At 33.1% G+C, this 23,040-nt stretch overlaps 1 protein-coding gene across 1 annotated transcript; it reads right to left on the bottom strand.

Moving 5' to 3' along the window:
* Positions 1 to 249: 249 nt before the first annotated feature.
* On the bottom strand, positions 250 to 21,856 carry LOC149425963 (uncharacterized). The gene is made up of 5 exons (XM_089643948.1): positions 21,852 to 21,856; positions 15,465 to 15,618; positions 10,416 to 10,624; positions 7,255 to 7,362; positions 250 to 427 (listed from the first exon to the last, which is right to left on the bottom strand). Exons 1-5 carry the CDS (start codon positions 21,854 to 21,856, stop codon positions 250 to 252), a joined length of 654 nt encoding a protein of 217 aa, XP_089500074.1.
* Between the last annotated feature and the right edge of the window lie 1,184 nt (positions 21,857 to 23,040).

Raw genomic sequence — 23,040 nt, 5'->3', positions numbered from 1 at the left:
ACTAATCTTCCCCGTATTGTTAGCAGCTATCTTTTTGAATGATTACAAAGTATGATTATCTAGGTTATAAATCAATTCCTAAGAACTTTTTAATTAGGCAGAAATTCTCGCTTTCAGAGCATAATAAAGCTCATGAGATCTCCCAAGAGTATACCTACATGAAATTTTCCCCTTTTAACAAAGATGGATGACATACTTATATTAAAATATTAATTTATTTAAAATATTCTCAAAAAACAAATGCTTTTATTAAGAAGTGGTGAGAATAGATATGATATCAAATAGCCCATGTCCTAGGGGGCACTTTGGATAAAGCTTTTTGCAATCGTATAGCTGCTCTCCAGCTGTCCTGGCTGCACTGTAGTCACTTTCTACCCCGGTTCCATAACAGTCATCTTTCAAATCGGTGTCTTCTATCTTGGGCGGTCTGAAATATGTAAAAATTAAAACTTTAATTTGTTATGAAGGAAGGGGAGTGTACACGGAGAAAATTGAGTACGGCTTTTTTATCAAGATGCTGTTAAAAATGTAACTGCATGGCCATTTCCTAGTAAAATATTAGTCATTCAGAATTTATTAAACATGTTTTCAGGCAGGTGTCATCGTCTTAATAAATATAATGCACGAGAAATATTATTATTTTTAAGAACACGTATTCCGACTTCCGTATAAAATACTCGTGCTTTACTGATAGTTTTTTATGAAATTTGTTAAATCGTTCGTTGTAGGCCTCCAGTCGTATTATTTTGATATTCAATCGTAAAAGATCAATGGTTTCGTTGCTTGTGTGGCACGTAGCGCCGTTTCGTTGAAATTAAACGTTGTCCAGATCAATACCATCCAATTCCGGCCATAAAAAATCATTAATCATCTCTCGATAGCACAATTCATTCACCGTAACTGTTGCTCTAGCCTCATTCTCAAAAAAGTAAGATCCAATGACTCTGCTGGACCATAAACCGCACCATACAGTCAAACGTTGAGGATAGAAAGGCTTTTCAACAATAATTCTTGGGTTTTCCGAGCCCCAGATTCGACAATTTCGCTTGTTGACGAAGCCACCGAGGTGGAAATGGGCCTCATCACTCAAGATGATTTGCATTTGATTCACTCAAGTGAATTTTAATAATTTCAATGCGTTTTTAAAGCGTGTATCGTTTCATTTTTATTAATGACGTAGTTTTTAATTTCCAAATGTCAAAAAACGACAGCTTCAAAAGTTACACCTACCGAAATAGCGGGCTATTCAAAATAACACCTCTTATTGGAAAACCCTGTAATATCAGTAATACGTCCAATTTCAGTGAAATATTGGCAATATCAACAACTCAGGTCGCTAGAGGCGGTAGTGTAGTGTATTGCTACACATTCCTTGTTTTTTGTGTGAGTAGTACATGATGTTATAATTATAAACAACAAAACAATTCTAATCGTTTTTCAGGGTGACAGGTTAGTCGTGGGAATTGAATTGATTTAAAAATTATAAATTATTTACAGTACATAATAATTACCCTTAAATATTCCTAAATAGTCCTCGCTAAAGCTATATAGTATACATTATTTTATTACCTTTCTAAATCGCCAAAGACAGAGTTAATATTTTCAATGTATGAGCTAAAACAGCAGTAATGTCATTTATATAATACCTTTTTGTCGATTTCTAAAATTTGTTAAAATAAATATTTATTTCATATAAAATCCATTAAAATATATTAAAGAAAACCAAGGCGCACAACTCAGGAGGCGCTATTGTAGCATGCTGCCATTAAAATATATGGGAAACGTCAGAAGTTGGATTATTAATATCATAGGGTATTCATTTTTACCAACACTATTTTAATAGAATAATGCTAGATACAGATATTCAGGTTCCGAATATCCGTATTAATTTGATCGCAGTATATTGGATTAATTATATACCATTAGTGCCACCTGTGAAGTTTAGGTTTTATTAATTATGAAAGGTTCTTGCCTCTGCTAGTTAAGACGCGTCGGAAAGAACAATTCCTGTATTGCCGCCTGTTGAATTTGAAGTGTCAATGTATTTGTCAACAGTTTTTTCATATACATTTAAAGAAACCCATTAAAAACCCTCTCTTGCCCCAAAACAACCAAAAGTTTCACCTTTCCTAAAGAACCACTGGAACCGGCCTGAATCTACTGTATTTTACCTGTAAAAAGTGTCTATTCATGGTGAATGTCAATAAAGTCATTCAGATTGTTCTAAAAAATAACGGTGTTTAATTTAAAAGGACGCCAAAATTTACAAAATTATCTGACAATATTTTTAAATCTCTTACTGCCATCACAGTAAGCGAAAAATAATGTTTGTATCGTGGTGAAGGAATTCACTACGCCTGGGTGGGACCCAGTACCGCTGCCAACTCACCCACTGGCCGGGAAAATGTTTAAAAAATTACAATAGAAAAAATTGTGCTCTCATTTTTATTTGTCCATAGTTCTACGTGAATATAATACAAAAATCAAAAAAAATATAAATTCTTTCTCTTTAAGAACCCCTCTTTTTTATTCTACGAATAAATCTTTTATTTGATTTTCATAAGAATAAACTCATTGTCAGAACCTTTAAGGGTAGAAATGTTCCCGCTTGACTAACGGAACGGAAGAAATTTTTCCTCCCCTCCTCTCTTCAGGTAGTGTAGGTACCTAACATTATTCTGTCGAATCAAATTTAACAAATTGGTGCCTTTGATAAAATTTCAAAGCGTTTTATGATTACAAGAAGATTGGGCATTTGTATTAAAAGTAGGGGATATGTAACAGTTCCAATGAGGAGATAATATGAATGAAGCAAAGAAAGTAATTTAGGACAGATGTTTGTAGTTTATCGTTCTATTCTCACGTTTTTACATTAACTCTACACAGAAGACCCCAATAAAAATAATTTCTTTCAAGGCCTATTGCACTTTCGGGGATGCTGTGTGAGGGTAATTTTAAGTAAAGGAGAGAGTGAGACCGGTTGGTGGCTGAGTTGACATCGTGTTTGGGTCCCACCCAGGTGTGGCGTGTTTAATTCCTCGGCTAGCTAAGTCCTGCAACACAACACAAGCAACATTTTCCGCTTACTGTAGTGGTAGTAGGAGATTTTCAAATATTGTCTGGTTATTTGTAACCTGGGAATGTTTGTCTTTCTTTAAAAAAAAATAAAGAAAGAAACCATGGGTATTTAAGAGAACCTGGGACGTGATGAGATGCATATTTCAGGAGAGAGGAAACACAACCGAGCTATTTAACTCACGATCGAGACTTAGAAATGACGCGTTTGTGACTGTGTACAAACGATGGGCGCACATTTAACGTGTTTCCCGACTGTGCACCGGTGCTGAAGGGATCAAAGACGTTAGTTCCTCGGAGCATCTTCCATCGAAATACCGGTTGAACAAGGACAGCGTTCTCTCCCTGACACCTGAGCTCTAAAGATTTGCAGAGAAATTTGCAATTGAAAGACATACTTTAATTCACACAAACTTGTGTAGATGTATGTTTGTGTATGCGTGTTTGCATGCATGCACGCGTGCACGTACACACATATACACACATATATGTGTGTGTGTGTGTGTGTGTGTGAGAGAGAGTTATTGTGTGTGTTTGTAGGTATTTATATATGTATGTGTGTGTCTATGAATGTGGGTGTGTGTATGTGTGTGTACGTGCGAATGTGCGTGTGTATGTATTTGCGTTTGTTTGTATGTATTTATATGTAAATATATATGTGTATGTATATGCGTATGCATATGGGCATTTTGGGTGGGAGGATTGTCGACATTGTTGTGATTCATTTATTGAGGGGTTTTCAAGTGTTTTTTTCAAGTCCGTAGTATTAGATTCGAAACACACATGCAGGTAATCTATATGTGAATATGTGTGGATTTATTAATATATTTTTTTATGTGCATATCTATGTACATATATATATATACACACACACATATTATTTATGTAACATTACATATATAATATTACATACATTTACATATATAATATAAATACATATATATAATGTATGTGTGTGAAAATAAACATGTATGTGTATGTTAATGTATGCAATCTATCATATCCTTATGCACGTTTTTTCTATTTTCTATTTAAGTCTTCCAATTTTCAGCACGTATATATTTAATTCATATGTTTACACTAAACATGGTTTTCATGGTTATTTTGAATGAAGTTATTTGGCATGGCACATGTATTAAATTTCTACGTTAAGTATCATATATTTATAAATAGAAAAAGTAATATAAACTTTAATAGAATTATAAATAATAAAAAATTTAAATATCAACAATTATAAATAATAAAAGTTTTAATAAATTTTGTAAAAGCAATAAATACTCGGGCTATTTGGCATAATTAAATGGTCCAATATAGATTTAGATAACATAGAACAATTAATTAGAACTACGCTAAGAAAGTTTAATTGCCATCATCAAAATTTAGCTATTAAAATATTATAAATATATTATGATAAAACTATACTTACAGACCGAACGATTAGTCATAATAGACCCGATATAGTTTTACATGACAAAATTAAAAAAATAACTTATATCATTGATGTCGCTATTCCAATTTCCTGTAATATTCAAAAATCTGTTAATGAAAAAATAAGAAAATACACAGATTTAGGAAATGAGATAAAAAAAAATTGGCATTCTCAGACTATAAAATTATTACCATTTGTTATTTTGGCTACTGGCATTATACCTCATTGTCTCTCATTAAAAATTTAGGCGTATTAGATCTATCAAAAAATTTATATATAAAAATGCAAAAATCAGTCATTTTAAATAGATATAAGATAACGAAAGATTTTTTAAATATTTATGTTGAGGGATCAGTAGGATTTATAAGCCATGTTAGGAGTTCTACCGAGCCGAACCTTCTGATATGAAAATATCTGGAGTCGGTGAATTATTTTCCCATTTGATCTCTGGTGAGTTGACGTGTTGTTCTTGTATTGTTTTGTATTTATTTTTCTTATATAATTTACTTGCATAATGTTATTGATTTGTGGAAAAGTGTGTGGAAGGGTTTAGTTTTTCCTATGGGGAAGATTTAACCTGGACATAAAATCGGAAAAGAAAATAAAAATAAAAAAAAATAATTTTTAAAAGTTATAAAAAAATTATATTATTTCAGAACCACGTCCTTAATTTAGTCCACGGTGGACTAGCAAATGATTTAAAGTAAATCGCCATAAAGCAGAGACGACGCATCTGAAATTAAGCTTCCCGGGGACACCGCGACGTTCCGTCGAGCTTTTACATTATTTAAACGATGATCACTTACGCCTGAATGACGAGGAATAATTTCCCTACTTTTATTCACTATATTCCCTTTTACGTGCCAACAGAAACAGACTACATCACATTACGTCTAATAGAGATATTAACTGTCGCATGGTGCCTAGGGTACTTTCTCGGTTGCTTATAAAACTTGGTTAATAATAAGTAGTTTTTTTTTAGATGATAAAAGTTTCTGAATAAAAAAAGGTAGTTAATCGGGTACGCTGGATTTAAATTTCGCTCCATTGACTTGACTTTATGCGAATTTTACCTCTAGGATTTTTTAAAGACCTATGCTAACAAACCACAAACAATTCCTGAATTCAAAACATAGATCCTAAGCGTTATTTCTCTAACTGAGCCAAATGACAAAATATGCCAGCAGAGCCATGGCGGCCATTTGGCCGACATCCGATTCCATAAATAATGTCAACATATCTACTTTATAAATCAATAAAAACAATTAAATAATAATTTAGGTTATTGCTATTCAAAATTAAATCCGACATATCCGATGAACCACCTTTATTATTATGATGAATGAAAAAAATCACGCTCCCCAAGATCATATTCTCTAACAATGAGCCTTAACTTTTACACTTATAAGAAAGAACGAGTTTTAGATAAACTTTACTGTATTCATTAGAGATAAAAAAATAACGATTGCTCCAAATATAACCAATGAAAAATCAAAGAAAAATGTTATTTTCTCACATCTTTTATATTTTCAAGAAACCTTAACATTTTAAATCATTTTCATAACCAGTTAATAACTAATAACGATTGGCTATTTTTAATTAAATTAAATAGCCAATCATTTTTAGTTATCAATAGTTTTTAGTTATTAATAATTTTCATAACCGGTTAATAAATGATAACGATTGGCTATTAAAATTAAATATACCATTTTCGTAACCGGGTAATAAATAATAACGATTGGCTATTTAATTTAACTCCTCAGGCTATTATGTTCGTTTTTTTGAACTAACAGCTATTATCCGTAGATTCAATTTGTTCGCTTTTCCAAACAGCTCATATGGTATCAAAGAAATCGTTGTCTCCCTTACTACCATGGTTAGATTTATGAACTATACGGTGTTAGAAAGAGAAAAGACCAAGGTTTACATTCAAATATAAAAGTTAACCACAGAAAAATTGAAATGAACATCTCTATGAAACTAAAATTTATTAAACTTTGTGAATTTCATTAATTATTTTATATGAAACGATAAAAAGAGATAGTTGAAATGTTTACTAAGCATTTTTTCAATAAAATATGTATTTTATATTGTTATCAGTAATTTTAGTTCAAAAAATATATTTATACAAAAAAACGCAAGGAGAGCCAGTTTAAAAACTTTTTATATTCGACTTCAAAATTTGTATATTTAAACAATTTTCTGTTAAGTTCTAATAATAAAATTAAAATGCATATTTTATTACATTTCAAAAACAGTTATTAGTTTCTGACAGCATCTTTAATAAATGTAACGGTCAATATGCCAGAGGCCTGAAGAGTTAATAGGATTCAATTTATTTTAGATTTAAATGTTATTATATTGTTGTGAGCTTTGAATGAGAGTGGGATTTTGTTGTAGAGTTCAGTACATTTTTTCTGAGATCTAGTATTTTTAATATATGTGTTGGTTGTTATTTCTTGCGTTTTGTATTTAAGAATACCATGTTTTAGAATAGAATTGTTTTATTGACACAATGTTGAAGATTTCATTAATGCTAGTTCTTCGGGGACTTTCAGAATAACTTTCATTGTACCTTTTTGGGTTTTATTTAGTGATTTTAGGATATTTTTATCTACACTGCTCCATCCGATAATACCGTATTCTAACAGTGATTGGCAAAGAGCCATGTAGATCTTGATTAAGTCTTTCTTCCTGAGGAAGTTCTTCTTAGTTTTCTAATTTGATTATAATTATAGGGATATATTTACGTGAGGAGCAGGTGAAACAGCTCTCCAATGAGTCCATTGTGATCCACCGGGGCTTCAGCAGCTTCACATATAGTCCTCAATAGGCATTCTCGGCCGTTAACTCCATAACTAAAGCATGCAAAAAATATTGATTCACAAATTTAAAACATAAAATTCTTACATATAACAGAGTAAATGTTTAATCTTAAAAAAATATATATAAATATCCTATCTCAAGTATTTTAAAATCTTAACTATGTATATATTCAAAATTTAAAAAAAAAACTAAACCTATATTTTCTTTCAATACCAACAGACTGACTGATTGTATTGCCGATGATTTTCAGATGTATTTCTATTGCAATTTTCCACGTATTCTTACTTATATGATAGTATTATTACCTTAAAGATTAAAGACTGATGTTAGATTTTCCAATGAGAGAAAATCAAAAATAAAGTTTTTCAGTGATAATCTCAAGTTACCTCCCATGTAACTATGGTCATGTTTATTATCCTATACAGAATATTAAAAAATAATAAAATATGACATTCTAATGCACCATCAATTAACAAACCGGTGGATTTGTTAGCCATAAGTCTGTCGAGATTACCTAGTCTATATTTAGTAATAAGATAGATCATTTTTGAAATATATTATGTTTTTGCACAGCGCTTTTGAGGTTATTTTTCACATAAACGGCGCTATACAAATCATCTAAATATCATAATTATTATTCTGAAAATTACTAATTAAAACTCTGGAGGAAATTGCGTATGTATCTACAGAAAGATACACGAAAAAAAATATTAGAAAGATTCTTGGGAAAATTTGAAAAAGTTCAACGTAAACCACCTTAAAGAATCCAAATTGAGCTTTAAAAACCTTTCTCTAAAGCTATTATACGAGTACTTTGCTGCACAAAAATCACAAAATAATTGGGTGATATAATGGACGGGCTTTTGCTCAAAATTCATATAAAAATTTATTTAAAACAAGGGTATTTCCGCAACCCACAATTATTTTTACACAAACCGTTCAGCCATTTAAATAAAAATCTGTCACGAATCAATAAACCCATTTGCGCCAGTTTTTGTATCAATTCCTGCTGAGCTTTGCAAATGAATTCCGGTTCATTTGCCGTGGCCGGTGGTGTGCAGCCGTGAAAACTGTTTGGAAAATTTCCCGGGAAAAATTCACTGCCCGGGTTGTGTCAACAGGGAAAATTCTCAAAATTTACATTCCCGGCAATTTTCCGAATAGGCTGGCTTGGCAAACACAACCTTAACGGAAGCGGAACTCTTTAATTTCAAACAAACAACGTTGAGAGTTTGGAAAATCAGAAACAAGGCCGTGTAAAAATGTATGTAACCCTTTTTGATTAAATACCACGTGGCAGCTTATTTATTTGTTGAATGTTCCAGTCAATTAGTTCAGACGGATAGTCATGAAATCATTGAACTGGTAAAAACAAATAAATTACAATAAAAGATATAAATTTGTTTTAGACCACTTATTTTAATTGTGCACTACCGGTTTCGGAAGCACCCTTCCTTCGTTAGGAGAATATTAAAACTCTCCTAAATTTACTATAAACCCGTTTCGCAGTATAACAATTACTATATTTTTGACTATCGTACTAAAGTCCCATCTGTTGGAAACCGGTAGAATTATTTATTTATTTATTAACTATACGCCCATAAGAGCTTTTACATACATTTGATAATATGAACATAACAATTCAGTGAAACAGTCAACAATCATTATTAAAATTTGCATTTAAAATTATACAGAATCCATTTAGAACAATGGTATTATGCTAAACTTAATTTTTATTATTACTGAGGTATGTTATTATAGCCTTCTTGTAACTATATTCCGTGCAGTTGAACACATCTACAATTTCTGAGAAAACATTGCCAACTGCATGCAATCTAGGTACAAGCGAGTATCTCAATGACTCAGTCCTGATATTTTTATTGCAATCAAAAAGAGTTTTGGATCGACTAGTTCTTATAGGTAGAAGGTAATTAGACTTAATAAATCAGGGCTGTCTATAATATATATTATGCCATCAGGATCATATTATCAGGGCCAATCCTATGCTAAGGGGCCAAGGCGCTGATAACACATAATACCTAACACAGTTCCCTTGAGAGTTTTACTAGGCCTTGCATATTATGATGTGTAGTTGAAAAATGTGGATATGTTGAAGGGAAGGTTGGTTAGTACCTTGCTACTCATTTGCGGTCACTGAATAGAACTGAAGCCATTTCTTCAGCCAGATTCTTAATAGTGAATTTTACCAAGGAGCAATAAATATCTTGGATTATTTTGGAACGTGGTGCAAACATACTGGAATTGATTATTTTATATGCTAAAATATCGAACCTACGACATCTGTCATTGTAATGAATACACTAAAAAAATTGAGCAAACCAACAAAATTAAGTAAACGCATTTTCCCAGAAGTCCCAAATCTTTTTCTGTAATTTCTCTTTGACATTTTTCCCAGATATCCCAAATCTTTTTCTGCCTTTTCTGTTTCAAATTTTCCTTGGTTTATTTTTTTTTTATTAGATGCAATTATTACTATTTTACTAAAAAGCATATTTTATACACTCTCCTACAAAATCTGACGCTTGTGGTTAGGATGGGACAACTTATTATTTACTTAAAATACTTAAGAATTTAACATTTTAGAGATTTAGACATAATATTTTTAAGATTATAAAGGTACTTGTAATTAAAACAAGAAATGTATATGGGATATACATAAAACATTAGGAAAAACAAAACAGTCAAGAATGTATATAAGAGGAAGTTAAACTTATATGGTGGTACTACAAAAATCTGATTAATTTTTTTTTTTTTTCTGTTCGCATATGAGCGGGTAATTGGTTAAATAATTTTATTCCTCTATATATATAGTGATTCTGTGCTGTTGTCGCAAATCCTTGTCTGTTTTTTCTGTTTCACATTTTTCCTAGATGTTCCAAATCCTTTTCTGTCTTTTCTGTTTCTCATTTTTTCCAGATCTCCCAAATCCTTTTCTGTCTATTTCACATCTTTCGTTTGGGAATGGTTATATTGTGATATTTGATTAAATCTTACGATTTGAGGTTTTACTTAATTAGTTATTCCATTTTAAAATATTAAAAATAATTTTTTTATCATTCTTTACCTGGCCATAGCTGCCTCCACAGAGGCATAGAACATATTTCTGCCATCGTCTTCCAGGTTCCTCTTCTTTCTTCCGGCCTCCGCGAATGAGTAGTATTTAGTGAAGAATTTTATATCCGCAGGGACGTTGTACTGATATTGAAAGTTAGCGGCATACACCAAGTTTATGTTGGCGGGGTTCTTTATGGGGGTAGCGAAACCGAGTAGTATCTGTAAATAAATTTACAATTAATTGCATTTAAACATTAACAACTCTACGTAATATTTTCTTAATAAAACCCTGAAATAAAACATTCTAAGCCATCTTCATTTTAAAAACATATATGTTTTCTTCATCAGACCAAGTTTTTGTTTTATTTTCCTAACGATATACAAACATTCTTGAGTTTTTTTTTTATATTACAGGAGGCCCTGAATAAAATAATTTCCCTCAGGGCCCATATCATCTTTGGGGATGCTGTATGGAGGGTCTTTTTGTGGAGAGGAAGGAGTGAACATGGGTCTTGAAGAGTCCCACGTTGTAGGAGGGAGGAAACACAGAGGCCGGCAGTTCGTTCCACAAACGAATCGTAGAAGCGACCCGTTCTCATGTGACTAATGTCAACCGTGTGCAAATGTTGGGCGCGCGTTTGGCGTGTATCTTGACTACGCACCGGTGCCGAAGGGATTAATGACGCTAGTTCCTCAGAGCATCTTCCATTGTAATACCGATAGAACAAGGACAGCATACCTACCTGACGCATGTGCTCTAAAGATTGCAGTCCGTTTGTTAAGATTGGGGAATCTACCAAACGGACCGCCCGTTTTTGCACAGAGTCAAGGGTTTTTTTCAGGTATTTAGGGGCTCCGGACCAGAGATGGCTGCCGAATTCGACAGTAGGGCGCACTTGCAATTTTTACAGGGTCAGCAGTTGTGTACTATTAAAGTATCTGCGGGCCCTGTACAGTACGCCCAGCTTCTGAGAGGCCAACTTTACTCTGGCTTCGATGGAGCCCCCGTATCTGAGCTGGTCACTTATAGTTACACCAAGCATATCAATGGAAGGCCTGTTCGGAAGATTGCTTCCGTTGAAGGAGATTAGATTATCATTTGGATCGCTTTTAGACGTAATCAGACAGGATTGGGGTCTTTGAAACATTAAATTCGACGAGATTATTTTTACCCCAGGAGGTAAATTATTTTTACCCCAGGAGTTATAAATAACCTTGAAAAAATAGAAAAACTCCTTTTGCCATCACACTATAAACAGAAAATCTTGATTTTGCATTGATTGAGGATTTAACTTGCAGAGGGATTAAACCCACAACTCAGCTGTTTCACAAGTTATCAACACCCTAAGCTGGAATCTTAACGAAAACGTGTACAAAAATATGCGACGTACAGCCTTGGTGTATTGAAAGGAACTACAAATTGATCTTTCCGGGGGGGGCTTATTTTAACTAATACTGATAAATGATATTTCTGAAATCTCAGATAATTCTATTTTAATCCCCCGAAGTTACCAATTCATCTTCAAGAAAAATAAAATCTGGTGTTTGTATTTTTCAAACCATTTTACGGAAAATATTTGAATTGTTAGGTACTGTTTTTATTAATCTTTAATTTAAATAGCTTACATCCGTGCGTATCATATCATGCAAAAAATATATATTATAGTTATGAATTCGTTGGAATGTGAACTTCGAGCGAACCCCTCTATTAGAGTTTTGTGTTGCCTTTATATTATGTTATGGTGGAAGGACGATTCACGTACTAGAAGAGGATTATTTTTTTTAATTATTGTTACTTGTGTAAATAGTACTAAATATACTTTTCGTAAATATATTTATTTATTATTTTTTCTTTTGGTTTCTGCTCAGATGAAACGCTTCACAGAAGAGAAGTGGCGGCTCGTGACTTTTGGGTGTACTAAAGTGGTAATATTACAAAAAATGACATTTTTGATGTTGTTGTAGCCGAATACGATTTTTCATTCATTTATAAAATTTATATTTTTGTATGAAGAATTTCAGGAAGTCCGTGCGGCCAAACTGAAATTTCCTGAAAACTTCCAACAAAAAATCAAATTTTCGAAAAAAAAAAAAAATAATCGTTTTCAGAGACAACAACATCAATAATGCCATCTTTTGTAATATAAGAACTCTAGTACACCCAAAAGTCACGAACAGCGAATGCTAAAAAGACAATATACAAATGCTTGTATGAGGATTCAAGCACCTTGTTCCTTTCCTTAGAGATCTACTTATTGAAATTAATCAAAATATCATAAAACTTTCACATCAATACTGAATGAAAATAAAACTCGAACCATTTTATTCGTTAATACTTATTTCTTCTTGCGAAAAATTTTACATAAATTCTTGAAACTTTTCCATCCAAATCCATCAACTTTGGAAATGAGTTCAGAATATATTTGGGCATAATACAAGAAAGTTGGGCAGATTATTTCATTTGGCGAAACATCCTGAAAAGAACTTGGTATAGCTTATAACAAATATTTTTAGTTAAATAACAGAAATACACATAAACAAAATAATTTCGTCCACATTTTCCATAATACGCATCAATTGTCACAAATTCGTTTATATTTTGCAAATTTACATAACTTCATTAAATTACGAAACAGGTTTGAATTTAATAACATATAATCGAATCGTATAACCTACACTTTACAATTAACTTATTTTTTAACATTAACCCCAAACAGAAGGCCCTGAGGAAAATAATATCTCTCATGGCCTATGTCAACTTTTGGGATGCTGTGTGGAATGTCTTTTTTAAGGAAAGGAAAGAGAAGACGTTCTAGGAAGGTAAACGATATGAAGGTTGGGTAGAAATTTAGGGATCGTGTGTCCAAGAGTGACGGACATATGAATATATCACTCTCACTGCCGCGCAAGGTGGTTAGTCGAGAGACCAGTCGAAAAGATCAAAGCGTCTCCCTTAACCAGCCTCTCCCAATCTGGCACGCCAGGCAGCTGATGGGCAGGCCCATCCTCTAAACACACCTCACCCATTGAACCCGGGCACCCTTACTAAATCACCAAACGTAGCGACCCACTTGGCGTGACCTATGGCAGAGGTGTTGGTTATCCAATAAACGGTTCCTCGGGCAGCGGTACCCAAATCCGACTCCCAAATTGTTAAAAATAATTTCAACTGCCTCATGTTGATAAAGTTTATTTATAATCCTTTGTAGTCAATGATGGGAGTAATCACTTCAACATAGCTCCTACGTCATGCATTCTTCTTGATACTAAAGATCTGCTGATTCCGTCCGACAAAAAGTGTTTTTTTTTTGCTTTGAAATTCCGAAATTGAATAGTGTTATCTCGCCAAATATTGACTCTATTTAGTTGGAAGTTGTCTCATTTTTCTTTCTCCCCTTAGAAGGGTGATCCACCACTTTTTTGCAGATAATCAGTCTTACTGCAAAGAAGAATGATAGACCAAAGTTTCAAGAATGCACTAATTTCGACATTAATAAAACCCTATTTTACCTGTATCTTGTACTAATGGTTCCGGCACAAAAAATAATGTTCTAACGGCATTACTATAAAACGTATGTGAAAAATTTTTCCAAGATATTTTAAATGTTCTAGATGAAATTACCTTTTATATTTTTGTATTTGAAATCTACTTAAATATTTTAAAATTGCAATATTTTAATTTCATAAAAACAAACATTTTTAATCGAAACATCGAAAAATTTCACAGAATTAAAAATTATAATTACAATGTACTTTTGTTTAAGGATTTTGCGAGATAACTGGATCACTTATTATTTTTTTTCTTGTTCATTCACATAGAAAAAAAAAACAGATATTTTTTATCCATTTAGTCGTCAAAATAAAAATTGGTTATTTTACTATGTATTTATATGTCACATATTTACTAACTTTACATGTCTTTAAGTTATTAAAACACATCACGTTCGTGGAAGTTTTATTCAATTCACGCGGTAAAAGTCAATTGAAAACTAATAATTAGGAAATAACCTCGCTTTTTCCGATACGATGAAACTATGTTATTCACAATTTGAAATTATTAATTCATTAAAAACAACGAAAATAACAAAAATAATATTGAATTATACAGGGTTTTCCAATAAGAGGTGTTATTTTTAATAGCCCGCTATTTCGGTAGATGTTACTTTTGAAGCTATCATTTTTTAACATTTGACAAGTAAAAACTACGCCATTAATAAAAATGAAACGATGCACGCTTCAACAACGCATTTAAATTATTAAAATTCACTTGAGTAAATCAAATGCAAATCATCTTGAGTGATGTGGCCCATTTCCACCTCGGTGGCTTCATCAACAAGCAAAATTATCGCATCTGGGGCTCGGAAAACCCATGAGTTATTGTTGAAAAGCTTCTCTATCCTCAACGTGTGACTGTTGGGTGCGGGTTATGGTCCGGCGGAGTCATTGGCTCTTACTTTTTCGAAAATGAAGCTGGAGCAACAGTTACGGTGAATGGATCGCTATCGAGAGATTATTAATAATTTTTTATGGTCGAAATTGTATAGTATTGATTTGGACAACGTTTACTTTCAACAAGACGGCGCTACGTGCCACACAAGCAACGAAACCATTGATCTTTTACGATTGAATATCAAAATAACACCTCTTATTGGAAAACCCTGTACTAATATAATTAGAATAGAAATTAATTAATAATAAAACATGATTTTAATCACATATGACAAACAAACCAACACAGTCATACGCCGGGAAACTGGTGCATGGCGCGCATTCATAAAAGTAGCGCATGCGCGTAAGTCTGTTAAGTCTGTAAGTATGTTGCGTGACATTTTTATTAGTAATAATAATAAATAAACATTAAGTGTAACAAAAATACCGTTTAACGTTTGTGAAGTGATTTTGTATTAGTAAGACCGTAAGAGAGTAGAAGTTATAGATTGGATTCAATGAATGACTGTATAGAAGAAGATTCGAAAAGGATGAGAAGACTTGAAGACCGTATAGAATAATGGCTAGGGAACAGAGCCGTTGGAGACCATTGATGTGAATGCATGAATACCTTGGATATTCCGCCTTCTGGAAACATCAGAAATCTCTTGTGCCTGGAGAGGACCTCTGTGGAGTTATTTCTAAGTCCATACGTAGTTCCCTGTACAGCCAAAGGGATGCAAGTCCAGGTGATGCACGCGATCCATGCGGCTGCAACCGATAGGCTGAGAACAAAAACTTGTATTATTTTTTTGTTTTTTAATTTAACATTTTTATATGGCGCTCTTCCTCTATTTGTTTATATGAATAATACACAAAAGTCCCAACCGTCTGGAGCCAGTGAAACTATGGCATCCCCAATTGTGGTATGTTGTGAGGCTTGAGGTAGTGGGGAGGGAAAGAAGATGGGAAGAAGTAAGATGGGGGAGTACCTGGCTATTCAGATCTGGTGACCAAATACGGCCAAAGCCATTGCAAGTAACATTTCAATTCTGAATGGTGATCTTACACCAGGGAGATACTGAGAGTATATTCGACTCTAGAACGTGCCACAGGTATACTATATATTGTTTTAATTTTAATAAATTGTGAAATTTAACTGCGCCTAATTTAGGATTGCTAGTCTAGAGCCTCGACTATTAAGGCAGTATTGCATTCAATATAGTTTCATACAAGGCTTGTCATGGTTTTAAGTTTTTGGGGATCAATGGTGAGACACGCAATAAAAGGCGTGTGGTGAAGGTCACAGTGTTTATTGAGTCAGTTGCCGTGACGAGGAGATGATGTAGGACAAATGTTGAACACTCCGGTTGCTGCGGTGATGTGGTCTAGGCGGTAGTTGGCAACGGCGCGTTGAGACCGGACTCGATGACTGTCAGGCACTGGCGATCTGGGGAATCAATACTCCAGTGCTGACAGGAAGGCCGAAGGTGCGGCGGACTTTGTAGGCGGTTGAGCGGGAGCGGCGTAGACCAGGGAGGATGCTGCGTGTCCTCGTGGTGGTCATGGTGGCGTGGAAGAAGCGCTGGTCAGAGATGCTGGAACCAGGGCGCTTGTAATCCGTGTAGCGCTGGCCAGGGACGGCGATCTGGGCCAAGGCGCTATGATGATGTCCCGATGGAGTCCATGATTGTACGGGCGAAGCCGGGTAAATTGTCCTTTGCGCTAGTAAGAGGAGCGCGGGTTATCAATCGTTGATTCTTGTTTAATGACGGCGGACTGATGACTGACTGACTGACTCGCTGCGTCGGGCTTATTTATACTGTCCGGACGGTGGCAATAGTAGGAAGTGAATTGCAACTCAATTCGAGACACTCGCTCAGTCTGGGCCTTTCGCGAAATTTTGGCGCAAATCAATGGATTCTTCTCGATGCTACAAGTTTTTATTTTTTAAATGAATATCACTTATACCAAATTATTAATTATAAGCAATAATTAGTCGCCCGTAATATCAAAACAAATTGAAAATATCTTCCGAGTAAAAATAAATGCCGCCAACGGGAATTGAACCCGCGCCTTCTGATGTCCGGTCAGACGCTCTGGACCACGGATCACGTCGGCTTTTTTCCAACCCGCCAAATAATTCAACATGTACTAGTACTTCAATCAAAAATAACTGCTTATCATATTTTTTCACCTGTAAACAACCAACTTTATTTTTGTAGGAAAGGTTTTGTTATTGCTGAATTTCCCACTAGATGCTGTCGAGACATATATCTACATTTGTTGGTGAAATATTTTGACTTAATGTATGACAAATTTGACAATGTACGTACATTTATTTTTACTTGAGAGATATTTTGTATTTTTATATTTTAATTATTTTGTATATTTTAATTTGTATTGATATTACAGGCGACTAATATTGCTGATAATAATTTACAATCCTTTGTGCTATGCATAAAAACTTTGTCTTATAAACATTACTTTTTCATTAAAAAAAATAATCAGTTTTACCACTATGTTTGCTTAGAGTGATGGGGTGTTCTGAAAAATTTGGTTATACTTTGGTTGTAGTTATTTAAGTAAAACATACCTACTGCTTAAGTGACGGGATAGTTATCAAACATATGAAACATTTAAATCAAAACTTATTTAATTATTGAAAACAATATTAGTGATTTCTTTACGAAAATCTGTCCTAGATGTGACCGTATCCTTTTCTGATTTTTCTGTTTCAGATTTTCGTTTCGAAATCGCTAATATTATTTTTTTAAATTAAATATTACAATTTGAGGTTTTACTCAATAAAGTTATTCCAAAAAATAAATTACAACTTATTACTTATGAGCATTAGTTTTACTACCCTCATCGCCTCTTTTGAAGATGAAACAAATCACCTATCGGTTAAAATAGGGAACGAAATCAGTAATCAATCAATGCAAAAATGCATAGGAGTGACATAACGAAGACGACTAAGATGAAACTCGTCCGGGCTCTGATTTTCCCCATATTGCTCTACGGCGTGGAAACATGGAGCCAATAGAAAAAAACGAATGTGGTGCAAAATACTCAAGATTCCATATAGAGATAGGCGCACTTGCGCACATGGACAGAGCTTGTCATCCACAGCACCCATAACTTTGTCTTTTTTAAGATACTTATGATTCCAACCTGGATAAATTCATGGTCACTGGTAAATTGGAAGACAGGAGAAGCAGAGGAAAGTCGCTAACGCGCTGTAGTGACTAGCGGCTGATATCTCTGAGTCAAACATCGCAAAACCGTGAGTAGTAGAGGAGCCGACTTGACCATCATGATAATTAGATTGAAGTGCATGATCCCCAGCAATAAGGGATCGATTCATGAGGATTTTTTATATCACTCCAACTTTATCCTTTCCGAATTTGGTAAATTGAAAATTTATATTTCATAACTACATAAAATTTTTACTTAACACATTTCCGAACAATGAGTGGTATGTTGAAAACTCATCAGAGAAATATTCCTTAATATCATGCAATCCACTGCTCTGGAAAATGGAAAAGTGAAAATTGGACCTGCCATTACATTGACTTGCAAATTCTTTGGTAAAGTTTTGATTCTACTCCGAGAATGTTCCCAATAAAACTAGAGGAGAATGGGTCTCGCTACTCTCATTGGAGAAGTTCGTTCCTAGACATCAAAATAATAGCTCTAATTTGGTTTCATTAGATTATAAAATAAAAGTTTTTTCATTTTAATCTCATATTTTTTAACGCTATATTTCACTTGAAGTTGGAAGATTTTTCATGTCAGATTCTGTTGAACACATTCTTTACAAAAGTTTTCATCGTAGTTGAAAATATTTTAACTAAGATCATATATAACGTATATAATTTCTAAAAAAATACTTGTGTACTTATTAAAATTGATAAAACGTACATGTTGGCGTTTTCTTAATAACGTTCATGGTCAGGTTGAAGAAAATTTTGTTGATTTATTTTATTTGTGGTTTTTAAACAGTCCCAATACAATCCTTATAAACATTTTATTTTTAAAAATATTTTTTAGTATAAATCAATCACATTCTTAAACAATTTAAACATAAATTAGTTTACATTTTCTTCAAATTTTATGTCCTTTGGTAATTCGCCAAATATTTTATTTGCTCCGTACATCGGAACTTTTCATTGTAGTTTTTATTTTTGAAGGGAAGTTTTGTTTGGGGTCATGTGTGTGTTTGTGTTGCAGGTTTTAATTTTTTCTTAGAAATTCAATTGTATGGCTATTATTTATTTTTAAAATTAAATACATAGTACCTAAGTAAATTATTTATATATTTTTTTTTATTATTAAAGTTATTCAACTCCTTTAATATTTCGTTGATTTTCGTTCACTGTAATTCCAATAGCTCTATTTTGTAGTATTGTCATTTGTTTCATTCCAACGTCAGCCATATTGATGTATGATTTCGGTCTTCATTCAAATGATTCATAATGAGTTCATAATCTTCTCCTGTTATGTATATCAACGCGTCGTCTGCAAATAATTATATTTTTTATTATTTTAATACCTTTAACACATTATTAATTAACATTGTCAAACTAATAAGTCCGAGGACAGACCCTTGTGGTACTCCCAAAGTAATATTCATTGGTTAATGAAATAATCTTTTTATTGTTAAATTTAGGAATTGTTTTGAAATTTTATTATTCTGTTTGTATTTTTGTGATATATCTATAAAGTATATTATAAGATATTATTAATATGAAGAAGTATATTATAAGATCTATAAAGTGTATTATAATAATAAATAAATGTGTGGAGACTTATTACCACCCGGTTGAGCGCCGTGAAACGGATTAGAGGGGTTGCAGAAAGGGATTTGTCAGTTCGGGTCCTGAAGAGGCTCGGATTAATTTAATGATTCCTATCCGCATTTGTATTGTTTTACAAAATAATGTCGGAGAAACCTTTCTTGGAGATTTTCCACAATACCTTTTGTTTATATACTTACATTCGTGAATATCATCATGAGCCGTTGTATATGTATTAGCACTGTATGGAGGATTCCTCGTGCGTTTTTACGTGCTCACTATACTTATCATGTTATTAAAATGTCGTATATATTTGGACATGATTAGTCATAATTTCAACTTGTAACTTTGTCCGATAATTGGGACCTTAGGTACTTTCCTAGTAATTTGAGTGGGGAAAGAGTAAGAGAAATCCTATTATATGTACCTGTGTTTTAGCAAGGTCTTATTTTTGTCAATCAGCAACATTTCCAATAGCAAACAAAAACAATCACCATTTAAACCTATAACATGACACAATCTCGAACAATGACGATTATTTTCGGGTCTAAGGTTTTCCTTATTAGAATCTGATTACAGCTAGTAGTAGTAGAGTATACCAAGTAGACCAAAAGCAGTTGAGTTTATAAAGTATACCAAAATAAATGAGGATTATCACTCCAGGAAACCGAGAGTACAAATTGTAAGGTACAAATACTAAACAATTTATAGAAAATTTAAAATTAAACTGACATTGAAAGTATATCAAATTAAACTGACACTAAGGGTAAATTTACAACCTATAATGACAAGCTCTAATAGTTACACTCTGTCACATTATAAGATTACAACTTATAATGTTAAGCTCATACATTTAGTTACATTATATCTCATTATAAATTATAAGTTAACAACTTATCATAACAAGCTTATATAGTTACATAGTTTCATTATAGATTTTCAATTCTCTCACATTATAAGTTTGCAAAATATAATAACAAGCTCATATAGTTAGATTCTGACCAACTTTAAGATTACAACCTATAATAACAAGCTCATATAGATAAATTCTGTCTCATTATATGTTTACAACCTATCATAAAAAGCTCATATAGTTACATAATATCTCTTTATAAGTTTGCAACCTACAATAACAAGATCATGTAGTTATATTCTCTCTCATTACAAGTTTACAATCTATAATAAGAAGCTCAAATAGTTACATCGTGTCATTATAGATTTGCGATTTATAATAACAAGCTAAAATAATTACATATTGTCATCATATTTTGAATAAAATGCTCACTTTTTTACGTACACTATTTTATCGACAAATTTACTGGGTACCGTTTTATTTTATTGTTATTATTTTCAAATATTATCAACCAGTTTCATTCTTAAGGTTTCGTGATAATTTATAATGAAAAATAAGCACTGTTCCTCAAACTAAATAACTAAGGTTAATGACTCTTGAAGTCAGAACACAAAACGGACAAAGCGTAGCACCAAATATTGAATCAATGCATTATGAGACTGTTAAAAACGTGCTTCGTTCGTGAAATATAAATTTTTTATGTAAACAAATTGGAAAAATATTTAACTTCCTTGTTAAACACCTTCGGCTGCCCCGCTCTTCCAAAATGTGTATACATAAGTGATTACAAATATTGATAGTCAAAGACCTTCCTTTAGCATTTTTTTTTGTATGATACCTACTTCAAATAAACAACGAATTACTTTTTTTGTTGTAAATCAAACAACATTTAAAAATCTCTACAGTAGGTACGTACATGCCAATAAATACGTCAGTACATACTGACATTTAAACATATCCACAGTACCTACCTGCCTATAAACAGTTCATTACATACTGACATTTAAACATATCCACAGTACCCACCTCCCTACAAAAAGATCAGTACATACTGACATTTAAACATCTTTAAAGTACCTACCTGCCTATAAACAGTGTAGTACAAACTAACAAACAGTTTCAACAAATTAATTGCAATACAATACCATTCCTTTCTTCCTTCCCGGTTAATTGTAAAAATACAACACACAACCGATGTTTACATGTGGATAAAATGATCAGAAACGAAATCAAAAATGGAGATAACATAGTTCCACTAACTCCGTAGAGTATCACGAAAAACATGGTGCTACAAACTGCACAAACTCTGTTGTCAAATAAAAATACGAAAAACAAATTACATCAAAAATATGAGAAAAGTACTTACCGCATATTGCTTCCCATACGTGTGCTAATAAGTCAGACTTCTAGGACTTGGATAAAATCACAACCCAATAACACCACCAGTCACCTCCTTCGTCCTAGTATGTTCCAACACTACTCTATCAGTGCGAGTAGGTCCTACTCTGATGTGGAACCTATTTCGAGGTACGATTTCAGCGAGTACCCACTTCAAGAGTATTTTGAGGTTATGTACATTGAGGGTACGTTTTCAGCTCGTAGTTACTTTGTGGGTACGTAGTTTGCGAGTACGTACGTACTTTGAGGGTTCGTTCTCAGGGAAAAATAAAAGAACCGAAGACGACTTAGTGCTGAGGGAGGGAAAATGCCAACGTACTGCTCCGAACGACGCGGCTCTAATTGGTGAAGTAAATCTTGTACTGTATCCACCATCTGCCGCCGGGGATAGTAGTTGGTAGTTGTGTCCGGGCCACGTATTCTGCTGTTTGAGGTTTGTAATTCGGTTGAACGTGTCAGCCAAAACGCTAACAGTACGTTTAAAAATAAAAATTTAAAAAAATCAACACATTAAAACAATTTTTTTTAACAAATAATTATAAGCAATAATAATTAGTCGCCTAAAATATCAATTCAAATTGAGAATAAATAAAGCCAACGGGAATTGAACCCGTGCCTTCTGATATCCGGTCAGGTGCTCTGTCGGCTTATTTCCAACCCGCCAAATGATTCAATATGTACTAGTACCTCAATGACAAATTACTGCTTATTATATTTTTTACAACAACCAACTTTATATTTGTAGGAAAGGCTTTTATCTTTCATGCTATGCATAAAATCTTGTCTTATAAACATTAGTTTTTCATTAAAAAATAACATTTTTTTATTACAATACAAATATTTTCAATTTTCGACCTAGTTGCGCAATCTCTTGGTCCGGCTTGTAGCCAATTTCAAAGATTTCTTTTTTGTTTGACTGAGGATTGAACCATCCTTCCCAGGAACTGGAGTCAGTTAAGACCGCTAATATCTATGACAAATCCTAAATAGAGAGTATCGACATTTATTTCGTAATTTACAATTGAGTGCCACTACTAGTTGATAGAATGCATTGTCATCGACAACGCGTCTTTCTGCCGAGTTTTAGCTCGACCAGATATCGAGAAGTCGTTCAATCAATCAAAAAAAGAAAATCAAAATTCAAATAGATAAATAAA

Source organism: Hesperophylax consimilis, chromosome 2 (assembly GCF_061612785.1).
Source record: "Hesperophylax consimilis isolate HC1 chromosome 2, BYU_Hcon_1.0, whole genome shotgun sequence".
NCBI lineage: Eukaryota > Metazoa > Arthropoda > Insecta > Trichoptera > Limnephilidae > Hesperophylax > Hesperophylax consimilis.
This window is presented reverse-complemented; position numbering and strand designations above follow the sequence as displayed.